The sequence below is a fragment of the Amphiura filiformis genome, chromosome 10 (assembly GCF_039555335.1).
Source record: "Amphiura filiformis chromosome 10, Afil_fr2py, whole genome shotgun sequence".
Lineage (NCBI taxonomy): Eukaryota > Metazoa > Echinodermata > Ophiuroidea > Amphilepidida > Amphiuridae > Amphiura > Amphiura filiformis.
In genome coordinates this window covers 56,786,889-56,805,894 of record NC_092637.1, presented here as the reverse complement: position 1 = coordinate 56,805,894, position 19,006 = coordinate 56,786,889, and the positions used below count along the sequence as shown (strand labels likewise).

General features: G+C 37.2%; 1 protein-coding gene across 10 annotated transcripts in view; it reads left to right on the top strand.

Moving 5' to 3' along the window:
- Window positions 1–19,006, top strand: part of LOC140163053 (clathrin interactor 1-like) — a 61,739-nt gene that overhangs the window by 24,826 nt on the left and 17,907 nt on the right. For 4 of the 10 annotated variants that reach the window (XM_072186420.1, XM_072186417.1, XM_072186419.1 and 1 more), the window contains exons 4-8: window positions 1,541–1,672; window positions 2,942–3,110; window positions 4,047–4,257; window positions 5,395–5,636; window positions 7,235–7,457. In XM_072186420.1, coding sequence (XP_072042521.1) covers window positions 1,541–1,672; window positions 2,942–3,110; window positions 4,047–4,257; window positions 5,395–5,636; window positions 7,235–7,457 — 977 coding nt within the window. Of the gene's footprint in view, window positions 1–1,540; window positions 1,673–2,941; window positions 3,111–4,046; window positions 4,258–5,394; window positions 5,637–7,234; window positions 7,458–8,826; window positions 8,866–18,026; window positions 18,099–19,006 lie in introns of all 10 variants that reach the window. The other 6 variants (XM_072186414.1, XM_072186418.1, XM_072186413.1 and 3 more) reach the window with 3 other exon arrangements.

Sequence of the window (19,006 nt, the reverse complement as noted above, 5' to 3'; positions counted from 1 at the left end):
GAGGACTACAAGTCCTGTGTAAGCTTGCAATACATTTTCTACATCAGAAAAGCTACCTAGAACGTCTCAGGACTCTTTTGTCTCTATTCAACACCCCTTATGAAAAAATTAGGTAAACTAGGTAAAAAAATAAGCGCCCACCCAAAATGACTTTGTTAAGCGCCCTGGGCGCTTATTGGAATGAATACGGTACATGTAACAGATGACATATGTCAGTTATTTCATATACATTGTACAACTTGATGAGAAGCGTCTGAAACGCCTATAGGAGGTCCACACACTGACAGAGAACTGGAGACAAAGGGCCACAAGCCCGGACCTCCTCCAGGAAAAGATCTGGCCATAGAATTGAAACCACACAGAGGACTATATAAGTAAATTTTTATCAAACATTTTATTTAATAAAAAGAAAGCTCGAATTTTCTACCAGTTACATATTTTAGACTATCAATTTTGCAAATAAATAAATATATTTTATTGAAATGATTATCTTGGTGTTGCAAATATTGCAAATTTTAGTTCCAACAATAGATTAATTTTTAAAAATTATAATATTCTCTTTGAATGATAAACAGCTTGCAAGTGTAATTGATCACAATCATGACCTTGAATCATAACTCATATACATGTAGTATCAATATCAGTGCTTTTAAAACATTGAAATTATAATTAATCATTTTTTTTCAACCCATCAAAGTATTCACTGTGATATTCTTTCAGAATTCTTATGACATTTCTTCCAAAAGGTTGCTGCTTTGAGAGACCACTAAATGAATACTTTTTTAAAAAATGATATCAATATATATGTTTCAAATCGGCTGCAGACGTGTTAGTACAGAAAGGTAGAGTGTCGCTTCATTGCACAATAGCATAGGAATTTCACTTTAGTTCATTTGTGTACCAACAATACTGAGCTATGCAATAGATATCACAGATCAGTGATCAATTTCTCTGTAACGTGATCGCACAAGTTCAGAGTACAAGATTAACTTTGTTTATGGATCAGTATCCAAAACACACAAAGTTGTAAATTACACCAAGATCTTCTCTGATTTGGTGTGATTTGCGAAATTGCATATGAACTTGGAAAGGATGCCATGTACAAAGGTGTGTGTTTTTAGTTTGGAATACTATAGTATAATATTTTTTGGAATTTGCAGGAGAGTATTTAATAGCTCTTCTGGAGCCTTCAATAATCTGCTGTTTAGAGCATTTACAATAGAATGTAAGGAGAGAATGGTCAACTAAGGAGAGCTAAAAATCACTCTCCTGTATCAGATTCAAGGAGAGCAGTAGAGGGATATTGCTCCCGCTCTCCTGAAAAGGCAGTCCATGATGTGGTAACTGGATCACGCACCTGTTGGAATGATATAGTATTCATGTACCGTAGTTAACTTTGTGGGGCGTTCATATTGATTATGGTTCAAAACTCAAAAATCTGATCTACATATTGACATAGTGATATCGAATTATAACACTTTGATGGCAAATTGTGATTGTACATGCTTTAATATTATTGTTGTTTATTTTCTGCTTGCAGTAAGAAATAAAGTAAAAGACGTGATTGATTTCATCCAAGATGATGAAAGACTGCGAGCTGAGCGCAAGAAGGCACGAAAAGCAAAGGATAAATATACCGCTATCTCGGGCGAGTCATTAGGACAAAAATACAGTAAGTAGTTGGTATTTAACCACCTGGTAGGATTTTAACAGTGCCCTGCTAGTAGATTTTGCGTTGGACCAGTAAATAAGCTTTTATGGTAGTGTACCTGTAATCAGAGATGTGAGAGTTCCTCTTTTCAGCTGATTTCCTCTTTTTTTGTTGCCAAAATTTACATGTTTTTCTTTTATTTTCAGCCCATATTTGGTGTTTTTACCCTGATTTTACGCTGTTTTTAGTGATTTTCCTCGTTTTTGGTCTGTGGCCTCTCACACCTCTGTGTAATTTATATTTATATTTTAAGATTCTTCATAGATCTGTTCTCATAAGTCTCTCAAGTCTCAAGTTGCAAATTATATACGGTGATTTTACTTCCAACTCTTTTCCGCACACTGTCTGGATAGCGGTATGCATTCCCAATTGAGTGCTGCTTAGTAATGTTGGGATTTGCGAAATTGCCACGCTGGCCATTTCTGCACCCGGGGAATGGTAAATGGTAAAACCTGTAATTTATATTTATATTTTCAGATTCTTCATAGATCTATTCTCATTCTTAAGTCTCGTTGCAAATTGTATACAGCAAGTTTACTTCCAACTCTTTTTCGCACATTGTCTGGATAGCGGTGTGTATTCCCCATTGAGTGCTACATGTACTTAGTAAATGATGGGATTTGCGAAATTGCCACGCGGGCCATTTCTGCACCCGGGGAATGGTAAATGGTAAAACCTGTAATTTATATTTATATTTTCAGATTCTTCATAGATCTATTCTCATTCTTAAGTCTCGTTGCAAATTGTATACAGCAAGTTTACTTCCAACTCTTTTTCGCACACTGTCTGGATAGCGGTGTGTATTCCCCATCGAGTGCTGCTTAGTAAAGATGGGATTTGCAAAAAATGGCGCATTGGCCATTTCTTCACCCAGGGAATGGTAAATTTGTGTTGGCCAGTTTAATAAACAAGTTGACACAAATAATATTGGAAATGGAGCGTTTTCCAGAGAAGAACAAGTGAGGTGACCTGTCATTGTATTGCAAGATCGCTGCAACATCTCCAGAAATGGGAGATGAAAGTTTTATCAGTTGCTTGATCTTGCAGTAGAAAATATTGAGAAAGCTGTGCAAAAACAATTCAAAACCAGTGCATACTTCTTATGCACTATCATGAACTTATTTATGAAAGTGGCATTCGGGTAACCTGTAACTGGAATTTTGAACTTGGGTAACTGGGAATTGGTGAGAGCCTAATCCTTGATCTCCCATTCATCCTTTTCATTCACAGGTGACAGATATGACTCGGAACCAAGGTCAAGTAGGAGAGCAAATGATTTTGAAGATGAATTTGAAGATAGTAATGGTCTTGGCAGCAGGAAAAACAGCTCAAGACTGAGCGGCAGAAGTAGAGGCAGTCACAAAGAATATGAATCAGACGAATCACCTAGTGAATATGTGTAAGTTATGTGCTTTATATACCCTCCCCCACTACACACACATTCCCACACCATTATGTGTGTTCGCCTCCAAACGTGGACACAGCTTTAGACTATGCAAATGTGAACTTCTGAATCCGCATTCAATTGACATATCGAGGATGTTTTCCGCCATTTTTTGTATGTATATATATATTTTGTGTAGAGCAAGTGCGGACTGTATATCTGATGCATGATAGAAGACATATCTTGCAAATGCATTATATGTGCAATTGTTGTCATTTGCAGACCTCCGGAATCGAGGATGGGGTCCCCCTTTGCAGAATGGTCCACGGTTTAAATGTGAAATGTCATTTGTGTGTCCTCATTTATTGGAAAACACATACGCACCCCCACCTGTAACCACACCCCTTCCCACACTGTGTGGCAAGCGGGGACACTATTGTGTGTTTTCAATTGCCAAACCGGGGCCAAATGGCCGATTCCAAAAACGTTTTTTGATGAAATAACCAACCAATTTGGGGACATGACCCTACCCCTGTGTATATGTCCCCGGATGGACATTGCATTTTGTAGCATTTTAGCCATCGGGGGGTACAGGGGGTATAGTCTCTCCAACTGGGGACGTCCTCGGTTGGCAGGATGTCCCTGGTTGTGTAATTAAAAACACACAACTGTCCCCGGAAGTGATCAAGTTCGGGCGCCAGTCAACAATTGATACACATGATAGTTTTTACTATTTACTATTTAACTGTGGACACACATTTGTAGATGTTTTTTCCCCTACCGTGTACTTGGTTAAGTTTTTGCAATCTGTACAAAAAATAAAATGGCAACGGAGAACAGAAACACAGTGCATGTCCATTTCCCATTGTCACAATAGAGCAAGTCCTCGGAAGTATTACAAGACACACACACACTATTATCACCTTATTTCCTTTGTTTTACTCTATGCAGAGATGACGAACATGAAAAAGACGGGGACGAAAACGGACATTATGAATACAAAGACGAAGAAGAGAAAGAAGAAACCTACACATCCACAACCAGAACAGAAAAGAGAACAAGGACCAAGAGGAGAACGGCAGCAGGCAAGAAGCTAGATTTAGGTGCCGCTGCTGCCTATGCCAGTGATGCTAAATTAGATACCAAATCAACAAATTCTCAGGTAAAGTAGCTAAGAATATCGTCTCTTTTAGTAGGCATTATTCTTCCCGTTTGTCTGTCCATATAGTGATGTGACTTGGTGGCAATTGGCGGTTTTCAGATTATATTATATTTTGGTCGCAAAAATATGCTAATTATAGGCCGAACGCAAAATAATGTGAATCTGTAATTGCTTTACATAAGTAGAGAAATTATCTACATGTATTTGAATGGGGGCATCAACATCATGTCAATACTGCTGTTTTCCTCATTTTTTTGCCAAATATTTCATTTCAAAAATACCTAATAATGACAATTTTAATTCACTTCTGGGGAAGAATCCTCCGTTCTCCAAATTCAGCCTTTGGCCTGCCTTAGAGCAGCTTGGGTGCCAATATTATGTTCCATCGAATATAGGAATGCTCTGGAATTACTATGCCAACTACTTCCTGACCAGCTCCAGACTGACCCTTGTCTTCACCGCTCCGTTAGATCTCACAATCTTACAGTTCAAATTCCAAGATCTAACCTTGTTAGTCATGAACGGTCCTTCATTCCATCTGCAGCCCGCACATGGAATGCACTCCCACGTCAAATTTCAGGAATTGTGAAACGAACAGCTTCAAAAAGGAGGTTAGCAGATATAGGCGCTTTATCATAATGGTAACAGCTGTATTATTTTGATTTGATTTGATTTGTTCGGATTTTGACAACCCTGGATAACCCAAGAAAGCTTCTATTGAAGCTTATTTCCATTGGGTTCCATTTGAACACCGGGACGGATTGGGAACAGTCAGGGGTTAACACCCTACTCTTTTCGAAACTGGCTACAAAATACATGTACAGGTATGGCTCTCTGCACACGGGACCGAAGGCTTAACGTCCCCTCCGAAGGACGGAGTACTTTCATGATTCATTTACCCAATTCTAAATGAACCATGGGGAGAGCGGAAGTCTGAATTTAATCTACAGAAGTTGCCAATTAATTTCACGATTTTTTTTTCCAAATCAATATCCCATCAAATCACCACCGCCGGGAATTGAACCCGGGACCTCATGCACTAAAGACAAGTACCCTAACCATTGCGCCATGCTCTCCCCTTTAATGCCTTGATATGTCGTGCCATAACAAAAAATGTATATATTTTTTTTATTTCAGGACGCTATTGTACCGTCATCGGGTTCACAACCGTCGTTTGATTCCCTCATCGATGCAGACTTTGGCTTATCACAGCCTGGCACGCAGCAAGCCACAAACCAGCAGGATTTCTTTGCAGACTTCTCATCAGCGTCAGCCAATGATAGCTTTGGCGATTTCAACCCCAGAGCGGAAACGACAGCGGCGGCATCTCCAGATATACCCAACTTTGCGAACTTTGATAATAATACATCAACGCAAGGGTAAGGGTGTAACAGCTCGGTTTCAAGTGTTTATTTTGTCCGTTTTAGTTACATTTGGTATAATACTAGAATTCCTGGAAGTTTCTTGTGAAAATAAATCACGACGAACCCAGTGTAAAGTCGCAGTTTAGAGTTTCTTGGATTATTCGCTATCAAAGTGACGTAATAATAGCATTAACTACCATAGCAATAGGTTAAAACAATTTTTGAATATATCCCGCTGCACTAGTATGTTCACACGGTACCTCTGCATTGAACCGTATATGTCAAAGAGCAAAGATAAAGACCTGGATCGTAATTCAACCTGCTTATAGTGCAGCCCGATATATTCAAATATTGTTTGGACCTGTTGCTATGGTAGTTAATCCGATTATTGCATCACTTCGACAGAGAATTAAACAGTAGAAATCTCCATAAAGCAAGCTTTCAAATGCTTAGGAATTAAGTGCTCTAAAAGCCAAGTTTGCTCTTGAAACTCCCGTGTTTTCTTTTGATATATGTCAGCTTTAACACAGGATTTTGTGGGCACAAATCCCAAGTTTGGGGAGGCAAATGCCCCCTGTGGTGCCCTTATATATATAAAATGGTGGCAGTGTACTACTACTTAGTGCTCTAAAGTTGTCATTTTGAAACTGAAAAGTGTTAATTGGTGATCACCTTCCCAGCTAGAAATTGGTGATCAAATATTGACTGCTAGGAAGGGTATGGTTAAAATTATAGGCTCAATGTGATCTCAAAACCATGCTATGACGGGAGGCGCAGCCGAGGGTTTTGAGATCACCGAGGGCCTATAATTTTAACCATGTCCTGAATATAAAGCAGTCAATATTTGTTTTATATACCGAATGGATGTACGTGGATGTTGCGATTGCGCTGTTTGATCGGGACGCATGTGACTGGTCAATAGTTCATTTCCATGACCGTTCAACAGTTCATTATGAGGGCATAGCTAATTCAATGACTGCACTTTCAACCAATCAGATGACAGGAATCTATATATGAGGTATACAATAAGCCAAAAGATTAAGGTACCAGTTATGTTTACTCCTTGTATATCCTAAACAAAGACAGATATGTCATAATTGGAACCAGCAGCCAATAGCTGCATCTTTTAGCTCGAATTTAAGACCTCGTTTGTTGAAATTGTTCAAGAAATAAAGATATGACGATCCAAAAAACCCAAGGAAGATACCAATGTAAAAGTTGCAGTTCGTTCCATTGCGAGCCCTATTGATTTGCACACAAAGCGTTCGTGAACAAGAGAACTAACGCCGTGCTTTCATTGATTAGAACACAAAAGTGCAACTTTTGATTTTGTTTCTTTATTAGGTTTTAGAACACTGTTTCTTTAATTTTCAACAAATGAAGTCTTAAATCAGAGCTAAAGAGCACAGGTAATGGCGGCTTGTTTTAATTTTGACACATTTTTCTTTATATAAGATATACAGGGGTGAACACAACTGGTACCTTAATTTTTTTGCTTACTATATAATGATTGATATGGAACACAAGTAAATTATTTGTAATAAAAGTAATCGTTTAAAGTTCCTTCTGCATGCATCATTCAACATTGCTCTCTTACCCATCCCACCACACAGTGCACAAGACGCATCATTCGGTGAATTCCAAAGCGGGACATTCTCAGCAACTATGGCACAACAGAGTACAACAGTCACCAATATACAAGCACAGGTGTCTGCGCAACCACTACAGAGTAGCCAGCCACCCCAGGCGACGCCCATGCCGGCAGCGGCTGCTCAACCACAGCCTATGTCTAATGCAGCCATGCTGCTACAACCACAACCACTTCAACTAACACAGGTTTGTACACTTAACATCAACTATACTGCGCACTCAAAGTATCCATATACTTTTAGCTCAATTTCAAACACTTTTCCAGGTAAGGCCTAAAAAAAATGTTTGCTTGGCGTACGTAACATATAAAAATAAGGGTAGGTAGGTAGGGATTTTTAAAGCTGTAAATTGTATAAATTGCATTTGAAAAAGGACTTGGAACTTTTTTCTTCTTTTTTAAAACTATTCAATATTTTTTTTTAAATTTTAGTTTTTTGTTTTTGTTTTGTTTTTTGCACAAAAAAAAGTCAGTGTCAGGCCTACTTTTAGGGTAGGTCGGGTTGTGCCAATCAAACAATTTTTTTAGGCCTAATATTCCACTCCAAGCATCTCAGAATCGCACCCATACCGTAAAACCTTGTCTACAAACATATAGAGTACTTTTGATGAAAGCTAAATTAATACGAAACTGGCGTAAATATGCCAATTCAATAGATTGGTTTTGCCATAGTACTTTGCTTACATACATTTGTATCGCTAATTTATTTGCTGCAATTCCATAATGTTATAATTGTGTCGATGGATGGCGCCTGGGTTAATTAAGATTTCATTAAAGCACTCTATATGCTTGTAGACGAGGTTTTACGGTATTACATTGCAGCATATTTGCCCCTTCATGGTGCAAGACATTTAAATATGTGGTTATCAGATTGAGTACATTCATCGTAGGGCGCTATGCAGGTCAACGATTGAGTACATTCATCATTGGACCACAAGAAAACCTATATAGTAACCCTTCCCCATGTTTAAAACAAAACTGTTAAGAGGTTACAGGAGGTTTTGCTTTAAACATGTTCAGGGGCCAATGACACAAAGGAGGTTTTTCCTGCCTATGGACGCTGTAAACAATGTTCATGCAGTTATTTCATTAACCTTTATCAGTAGCATTGATTTGTTTAATCACCCTCTGAATTTGAAGTAGAATGATTCGTTGATGTAATATACTTTGCACTTAGGCCTAAAAAATTGTTTGATTGGCATAACATGAAAAAAAAATTAGGGTAGGTCGGTCGGCAATTTTTTTTTTTTTTTTACACATATTTTAAACTGAAAATCTCAAAATATTTTATTCTTTTTTTTTTTTAATTTTAATCTTTTTTTATTTTTTTTTTTTTTTGCAAAAAAAATAAGAAAAAAAGTCTAGGGTCGGGCCTATTTTTAGGGTCGGTCGGGTTACGCCAATCAAACAATTTTTTTTAGGCCTTATGTTTTGATTTTAACTTTGAAAACAAATGTATGTTCCTCTCATGAAAGGAAACGCCATAACTCTCCTTTTCTATCGCCTCTTTTTATCCACTTTATTCTCCTCCTCCCTCTGTAATTACTGACCCTACAGCTTCATCTGCCATTACATCAAGCATACACCACCCCTATGGTAGGTATTCTAGGTGTTTCAGGGGACCATCATTTGTGTATGCCTGTTGGTGTCAATGGATGTTCTTTAAACTAAACCGCTTTTGTTTTCATTTTTATTTCGATCATTTATGTTTCAGATTATCTTCATCAATATCCATATTTTTTACACCCATTTAATTTTGAAAAATCATACTTTTAGTTTATTTTTTTTATAGTTTTATTTTTAGTATTGTCAAGCATGAGTAATAACAATTCCAGTACGTAGTTATTTGGTTCAATGTAATCCAACCTAAGTGGCCTATTGAATGATAAAGGATTAGATTTCCAGTTACCGTATTTACTATTAAACCCTCCCTTTCTATTAACCCCTCCCCCCATCAGTTTTCCAGCAAGAATAGATCAATTTTGTCCATATGCAATGCTGAAATTTGCATGCTATCTTGTGCAAGGAAGCTTACCATGGTCCACACACGAACGATAATTGCCGCAATATCCCATAAATGACATCCCAAAACCGGGAAGTGTACTGGAAGTCATTGATCCTAAGTTCACAGTTTGTCATATCAGCATGATTTATAAACTTATCTAGCGATTTTTCCGGGAATTATTGTTGTAAAAAAGACCTAATAAACGCCTCCCCTATTTTGAAAATGTTAGGCCCTGTGGCGTTTAATACAGTAAATAGGTATGGATGCAGCACTAAATTATTAAATTTATACCACTTAAAATCATGGGCACTACATCAGAATTATCAGCCTCAAAGAACTATTATGATTTGTTACAATTTGCTCATCCTTTCTATTTAAAATAGATCTTCTAGTACTTTCATGGTCTGCGTTGTATGTCTAGCATACATGAGCATAAACACAGAATTAATAAACAATCACACTGTTTGGCTCATCAGCAGTCTTGACAACAAGACGGCTGACCCATTGATCATCGGCGAGTTAAAGGGTAGGAGACGTCGCCTCCTGACATGTCTCCCAATCACTAGCGCATACCCGGACCACAGAAGTACTAAAAATATACTAAAGAGGAAACAACATATTTGGAATTATTCATAAAATTTTCTCAAAGCTCAACGTTTTATGGTGAAACATAATCCATGATAATTGAAGCGTCCAACTCGCCAAGGTCCAGGCCAGTGTAAAAGAACATTGTGATACGTGGTATGATCAAGCAAAATCATATTCAATTTTCAGTTTCTTATAGGATTGCATACAAAGAGCTACATTTTACAGAAAACCCCATTGAATTTGGACAACCAGTTTGAAAGATGTGAGAGAGTTCCAAAACAATAGGTAACAAAAGGAAATATTTCCTTTGTTTGGCTATATCTCAAAATCAATATTTCTGACTTCCGACTGATTTTGCTTGATCATATCATATAGTTATGAACACGGCAGAGTGCCGAATACGCAAAATTGCTGTTCTGAGTAAACGGCGTTTGAAAATCTTGGTACAATTCCATTGGTCCTTCTAAAAATTTAGAACATTCGTGAGCACTCAATTGAAGTGTATATTATAGAAGTGTTTGTAGACGAATTATTTGCAATACTTGCATGTTCTGAAACAATCGATATATCTCTCAAAACGCGTTTTAACAGCTATTCGGATTTATGCTGTATACAAAATGTCTCTTCCATTGCGCTTTCGGGGTCGAATACGCATTCAACTATGTGTAAACAATAACACTCATCCTTGATTTGGGGTTTTTGTGTAGAAATCTATGGTTGTCCTAAGGCTATGTAGACTTAACTTGGTATATAAGTTATAAATAGTCATCCCTGTAATATTCAGCAAAACCTCAAGGATTTTAATACAGAAATAACAATACTATTGTCTGTCCAAATAACTTAGACACCCGGTTTTTAAGATATATTTCCAAAAGTTTTCACTTTGGCAAAAAGTCATGAAAGAAAAGTGGCTAAACACGGTCAGACCTAACAGAAATTATTAGTAAAGCGATAAAAAATATTCTTCCTTGTCTACTTTTATTCAATTTTGACCAATTTACAGCAAGATATCTGGGTCCAGCCGAATATTCCTAATGACTTGAAACTTTTGATGGGATAATCTATTTACAGTAAGGGGTGTTTGAACATTGTAATCATGCATATTGATCAGTGATTCCACCCTTTTTTCTTTGAACCTTTTACTAATTCACAATAATGGCGGTCTACTCAAATGCATTCAACAAAAGCATGTTTGCAATCTTCCGCGAGAGGTCGTCACACGCATAACAAATACACTACGATCAAATAGGTTGATGACAATATTTGATTGAATGGACTACACTGTGCCATGATTTCGGTGAAGGACACCGGTTCAAATCCTTTGTTTGAAGCCAATCAATAATTTCATGCACAGCCTCTATAACTCAAGAGATGTCACAGTTGGTGCATTATAACAAATGATAGGGCAAGTTACTATGCGTCTGGAGTGTATTGTGAATTATACTCCTCACCAATAACATCAGAACATTCATATGGCATACAATTTGTATTTTCTTAGAATTGTGCCAAGCCAAAAGCATGCACAGAAGAAGATTCAAATACTGCGCCGAATTGTTGTAATTGGTTGGGGGACAGCTGCTGAGTTAATACACTAAGAATAAATATATGCCAATTGGAAACACAGTCTGCATTTTATGACCTGAATTATATTTTTCATTTTTATAAAATGTTTTTGGTGAGGAGTATAATTAATTTACTATTCATCCATTAACTATCCAAAATCACCATACCTACAAATCTGTATAATGAGACCTTCCAAAATAATGGTACCCAACTTCTACCGGATTATTTTTAAAGTGTTGAGAAAAACCTTCCAATTTCAATAGAATTTCTGGTAAACTCTCACTCAATGCTTTGGAAACACAAAAATCCCGTTAGGTCTCAGCGAATGTTAACACTTTTCTTTCATGACTTTCTTTGAAAGTGTATATTTTTTCAAATAAGTAACAAAAACTGGGTGTCTAAGTTAATTGGACATGCAGACAATAGCCTATATTTTGCGTATAATTTTTCTAGGATTTTTCAATTTCACGGGGGCGCACTAACATTATTAAGTCATATCGACATCATGTGGGGGAATGTTTGTACTTATTTTGGTATCACTGGATAGAAGATACATACAGCTATACGTTGGTATGAAATATATTAGTATAGGACATTTAATATAGAAAATTCGGGGTTTCCAGCTATACAATACTATGGATCAACCTGATTTGTACAGCTACGTATACGATTCGTCTCTGCCGAATTCATTTCTCGCACTTAGGCGCGATTCGTCCAAATCAAAATTTCAATATCTACGTCGGGAAGTAAGATTTACAATTAATTTTTGGTGGAAATAAAAGATCACCTGAAATATAATCATAAGCATACAAAAACTCAATTTGCTCAAAATTCTCGATTCGTCACTCTGCCGAATTCATAACGATATATAATGTAACGACAAGGTTAGTTATTGTTGGTAATAGTTAAAAGGGTCAGATTGCAGAAAATGTGTATGTGTTGGGAGGTCAGCGGTCATTTTTTAGATGTTGGAGGTGGTGGAATTATAGTTCTTTCTTTTTTTTACTCATTTGTGACAATCGTGATTGCAAATATAGTGATATGGTTTACAAATTATTGGGTTCAGTCTTCAGCATGTATCTGTCGGTATTCTGTTGATAATAAAAATTATTCGATTTGTCCAGGTCACATATTTAATTGTGATTTCTTAAAGGCAAACATAGAAACCTTCATCATTAATTAATATCTAATGCTTTTCATTTCAAAGGGACCGCAGTCAAGTATACCAGTACCTCCTGAACAGGGTGTGTATCCCACAGAGCAGTCCCAAGCGTTTATGGGTTCTGCCCCGTATCCGATGGGATCTTACATGTCTCACATGGGATCAAATGAACATCAGTATCAGCCAATGGATGGATCACTAATGGGGGTTGGAGAGAACACACCATTGATGATGATGCAACAGAATGGTGGTATGATGCCAATGAATCCATTGATACCAAATATGGGGTATAATCAAATGCCACTCATGAGCAGTGGGTCGGTCAACTACCAAACACCCCTCATGAGTAGTAGTGCAATGGACAACCAAACTCCACCCATCATGGGTGGCATGGCGAACTCACAACCAACTTGTCACGTTGAGTCTAACATGAGCGTGATGCAATCAGTGAACCCATCTAACATAAATGCATCAGTGTCTGCTGGTGTAATGATCCCTCCATCCACGATGACCACAGGACCTATGATGTCCACAACTACCGCAACCATCACAAATAATCAGTCAGCTGAACCTGAAGGATCCAGCCAGACCTCAATGACCACAACGTCCGGGCAAGCAACTGCAACATCAACATCAAATGGAGAAACAACCCAAGAAACGGAACCGACATCACCACCAGTCGATCCGTACAAGGCCGTAGCGGAATACGAAGAGGCTATTTCTCATTTTATGGTATTATTCTTATTATGTTTGTTTTCTCTGTGTGTGGTTTCTGGTGATGGGAGTATTGCATGAGGTGCACATACAGGCAAACACATCATATTTCTTCTTGCTATAATGCCTTCTTTGCAATTACTCAAGGTGCTGATACTGCCAAGTAGGACTCTTGTTTGATGTGTTATCCGTTAAAATTTGACTGCAAGCATTCTTTCTTTGCCTATATTAGTCTATTGATGGGCCTATCTTGTGATATTCTGTCCAATTGCATGAGGTGAGGATACTGGCCAGCAGGTCTTTTACTCTGATTAGATTTTCTATGCATGAGGTGCTGATACTGCCACATAGAGCTCTACTTTTTACATACCATCTCTTGGCTACGACAAATATGTAGACACTTACAAATGGATACCTCAGCTCTTACCGCAAAGGCTGTTCATTTGTGCTTGACTATCATCTAATTTGTGGATGGATATAGGCAAGGAGGTCTCTTGTGCCACCATGTTTGTTGTATCATCTTTTCTCATTGGCTGTCAGTACTTTTGCTATGACTAGATCATTAAGATATTATATAAAAAAGAAAAGAAGATACTCTATCGATTCTTGAGCATTAAGATTTTATTCTATTGCATGAAGTGCAGACATTGCCACTAGGATGTGATGTCTTACCAAGTCTGGTTACGATATGCTTTGTTCCACAAATGCTCTTCACTCATGCTTGACTATGTACGGTAACTCTTGTGCGATTGCTACTGTGTGATACTAGCAAGCAGGTCTCATGTTACCATTGATAATCTTTTTCTCATTGACTAGGTACTTTTGCTAATGAATAGATCATTATGATATTCTATACCTGCCTAGATTCTAGAGCATTCTATTGCATGAGGTGCAGATATGGCCACACAGGATGTACCATCTCTTACCATTGATTAGGATATGCTTTGACTAAAATGCTGATCTATACAGATACCGTAGTTACAATATCTTGAGGCTTGTTTTGACTGTCTTCTGCATATGCTCATTGCATGAGTTACACAAGGCAGAGTAATATGATAATCTCCAATCATTTTCTTGTATGGATTTTCATCATCTGTGTGTAGACTGTAGTCTGGACTTTTGTTATTTCTAGCAATGCAAGTAGGCTTTTCATTGCTGCATTGACTCTATGGAATGCAGGCTGTTAGTCTGTCACATCATATGAAGTTCAGAATTTTGGCTTCTTGGATCATCTTTCATGAGGCTACTGCTTTGTCTATGACTATGTGATGTTATTGTTGCATGAAGTGCAGTTACTGGCGAACGAATAGATGATCGCATCTTTACTCTCACAAAGATTAATGGTTATTGCTTTGCGGTATAGTTTTCATGAAATAGCGTAAGATACTATACAAGAGGATCTTTAGTTTTATTCAAATGTCTTTACATCATTGCTAGAAACACTAAATGTAACACACGTATGCACACAACAGTGGCGTACCGTGGCCGCCCCAACCCCGTAGGGCTGAAGAAAATTCAATTTTGCTGCCCCTTCCTCAACAGCCCGAAAAGGTTGACCCAATTTTTTTCTCGGTCGTTTGAAAAAGTGAAGAGCAAAAAAAAAAAAAAAAAGGGTTTCAGGCATAGCGCCCTAAAAGCAGCACATTTTGATGTATAGTACCATTTTTTCAAAATTTTTTATGCTTTATCAAATTTGTCCACCCTTTTTTATTAACTAATTCTTGTTGCCCCCCCACCTTCGCTTTTTGCCGCCCTTGTTCTTCCACGCCCCTTCATTTTGGCCGCCCCATGCTTTTACCTAGGGGGGAGTTCGCCCCAAAGCCCCCCCCCCAAAAAAAATACGCGCATGCACAAAGCGAACGGAAATGAGCAATTTTAATGCTGAAATGGGCCAAAATAAGGAAAATTGTTTATTTATTATTTCTTTATTTATTTCTTATTTAACCTGGGGTTAATTGTGGCCTAAAAGAAGCCAAACGGAAGATGAACCTATTCACCTGGTCAATTTTGTCCTGGTATTTCGGCATTCATTATAGTGGCAACATTTTAGGGCATCTGTCTGACAGGCTAATTATTACGAACATAGCATTTTAAGGCTTTCGTCAGCTGCCGTATAGTAGCTATACAAAGCATATGTTAAAGATACCCAGGGCCGCATGTAGATTGCATTAAAAAATTGTCCTTGAAATTATGTAATGTTGCATCACACATCTGCCATCAATTGGAAACTATATTTCTATAGATAAATTGGCATAACTTTGTTTTGATGATTACAGTGTCTAAATATTTATTTGGTTGATATAAACAGACACAGACTTTGGACTTAACATTTATTTTATATTATTTATCTAATCATATACAAAGCAAGCGGTTGCAGATAATTTGAAATCATCATAATCTCCCACACAGAGGGTGTAGATTTCAAATGGAATCACCCCATTATGCAATGCACACTCCCTCAATTTAAGGTCTTCCAGAGGGGGTGTATGGATTTCAACTGGAATAGCCCCATATATTTATTGATATAGAACCTTATTTATTTACAAAGGAACTACCTATTTACACACAAAACCAGTTGAATGATTCTAGACCTTTCCGTTTACCTAACAAAACATGTTTACATATAAAATCTAATATATTTTGAAAGGTTTCAGAATTTCTTGATTTTCACACATTTTGTACTTTTTTATTGAACAAAAAAAAACATTGCAAAATTCAAGGCCTTAGGTGCTGTATTTGTCACCAAATTTATAAGGTACCGATATTTAATTCATACGATTGAAATATTGTTAGAACTTACAAATGACTGAAATGTCTCATTGCGGGTGTGAATCTGTGGGATGTGTATAACACATTGAGTTGATCAAACCAGGCCTCATAATACTTTTTTTAATTTTGGGAGCTACTTTTTACTGTAACTTAACTCTCCGAGGCTACTTTCAGGATTTCTGGGGCTAAATACCATTTTGAGTAAGAAGCTTTAAAATAGTTTCCTTTCAGGGGCTACTTTTTATTTAAAATTTCCCCCGTAATTGAATTTTTAAAGGCTTTTTTGACATATTCAGGGAAGGGGATCGCCCTTAGCCCTACTTATAGTCTACTTTGAGCGCTGGATCAAATTATTGATGATATACAAATGTAGGTGCTGGAATGTATAGTTACTTTGTTTCAAACCACATTTATTTAAAAGGGCACATAATAGTGAAAACTAACATTAGTGGAGAGTGACAACTAACATGTGGGAAAAACAATAAAAGTCATATTTGATAATTAATTGGGTGATTTCATCATGCACCATCTGTCATATGTGGTTCTTTCTCCCACCCATCCCCATGTATCATCTTGATCACTAGACTATGTGTTGTTGAATGTTGACTGGAATAACACTTTTACCAATTATTTCCAACTCTTATTTCTTTGCCTGATTTTTCATTATATGTATTTCCCCCTTTTTCTCTTGAATCAGAGTCGCCATTGTTGTGTTTGTTTGATTCATGCCTAATTCATCTATTCATCTACATTGTTCTTTGTCTATTATGTTTTCATTTAGAAATATTAAAATGACATAAATCATTGCATGATGCTTGTCATGATATTTTTCTTGGTGGTGGGCAATTCCTGATTTTTATTTTTATTTAATGGAATTGTACTTCAGTGATATTTTTGATGCTTGTTCATATAACTGTTGATATGTATTATTAATATGGGGGTTTCTAAACAAGGAAAGACAATACCTGTGTATCCCCAGCCATATATTCTGCTTGGGCCTGTGAATAAAACTGGGTGTGTATTTCGTAAATTTTATTAATGTAGGTGTGTAAAACTCCCTACACAGCTGGCTGCGTTTTAAGCCCTTGATCACACGCATCACGTATATATAAACTGAAATGGTCCTAAGAAGGACAAATCAACCTAAGAGTTAATACCCTACTACAATGGGGAATTATCTCTACACTCCTTTGTGCCTCAATTCAACTTAGGCAACATTAGGTCACTAAAGAATTGAATTTAGGGCACTTTTTAGGACACCCACTTCACTTAACAAATAATAATGGAACCACTTCACTCCCAGGAAACCCACTTGAAGTGAAGTGGCTGTCCTAAAAGTGAAGTGATTGCCTTTGTTAAGTGAAGTGGGTGTCCTAAAAAGTGCCCTAAATTCAATTCTTTAGTGACCTAACTTTGCCTAAGTTGAATTATAATTCCCCATTGTAGTAGGGTATTAACTCTTAGGTTGATTTGTCCTTCTTAGGACCTTTTCAGTTTATACATTGTACTATATTCATGAGGTTATGAATAAGCTATACATGTAGACACTGCATTTTTTGTGTCAAAGAGAGACTAATCTGAATACTCCCTGTAAACCCAACAGGGAGATCTCAAAGACTAATGTAATTATAACCTTAGTATTTTGGGCGATACATGTATTTCTGAAAGGAAAATTGTTCCCAATTATAATGTTTTGCAAATTTCTTTTTACAAATTAAGCATACTGGTAACCGTCCAGCGCTTGGATCGTGCGCGAGTATACGTTTGGGCTAACACTTTAAAACCATTTCTAAGAAACCTCGGACAATTTGACAATTTTATTTTGGTCCCCGACAGATCTATAAAATGGTGTATTATTTGTGGATGTGATATTAAATTGTGATGACTTGTGTGTACATACTTATACAGTATTTGTGATTTTACCCCCTCTTACTCTTCATTGCCTTGCCATATTAGCCATCATCGCTGACTAGTCCAACTAATATGGGTGACTTTGTGACTAGCATGACTAGTCCAACTGCCATGATGGTATGTGTATATAATCATATGACTGAATCTGCCTTGATGCTTTAGCTAAATAATTGTTTCACCTGGGTCTGCATGCAGCTTGGAATTCAGGCATGAGACTTGTCCTGCTTAAGCAGGTATTCCTGCTTTTTTGTCGGCCAAATTCCCATGTTATTATTTTTAGCCCATCTTGGAGCATTTTCCCATGTTTTTTTTATCCAGAATTTTCAGAGTTTCAGAATTTTGTGTGCAATGTTGAAGGCTATTAAGTGCTGCCGCATTGTCCACTATATATCTTGCATGATGCACAAGCTTCAGTCTTTTAAACCTTTATTTTCAGTTTCAACTTCAAATCTGAAGATGTGACTGCGTGCATTCATTTCAGATGCTCAAATGTTGCCACGTATGTGTTAAAATAAAATTTGATGTACACCTGATGTAATAGGCAATGCATGAGACATTGGCTCTGAAAATCTTAAGTGAAATAGTCCATATTTTATGAAGATTATTAATTATTCTGGTAGTTGCAAGTTTTCTCTCCTTGCATGACTTTCAGGTAGTAAGTGGTGGTGGCTGTTCCATATTACTTTGCATATCGTACGTAAAACTAGGATTTATTTTAACTGTGCATGATCCAGCAAGCATGTAAATAACTAAATGACCTATATAGCCCATGTGGCCATGTGAACTTATTTTGTTAAACTGTTACACTATCACAACAAAGTAGCCCATTCCCTGATTTACCTTGTGCCGATAAGATTGACGTGTCTCTTTCCAGCTTTTCAGAATTGCCTGCATGGGTGTATGGAATGTTTGGAGCTCAAAAAGTTTTAACTGTTAAGGCTACTTGGAGGACAAAAATGCTGAACATCTTTATTTAACTTGTCAGTTAACCTTTTTGTATTCTGAGCAGCAACTGCTAACCTTTA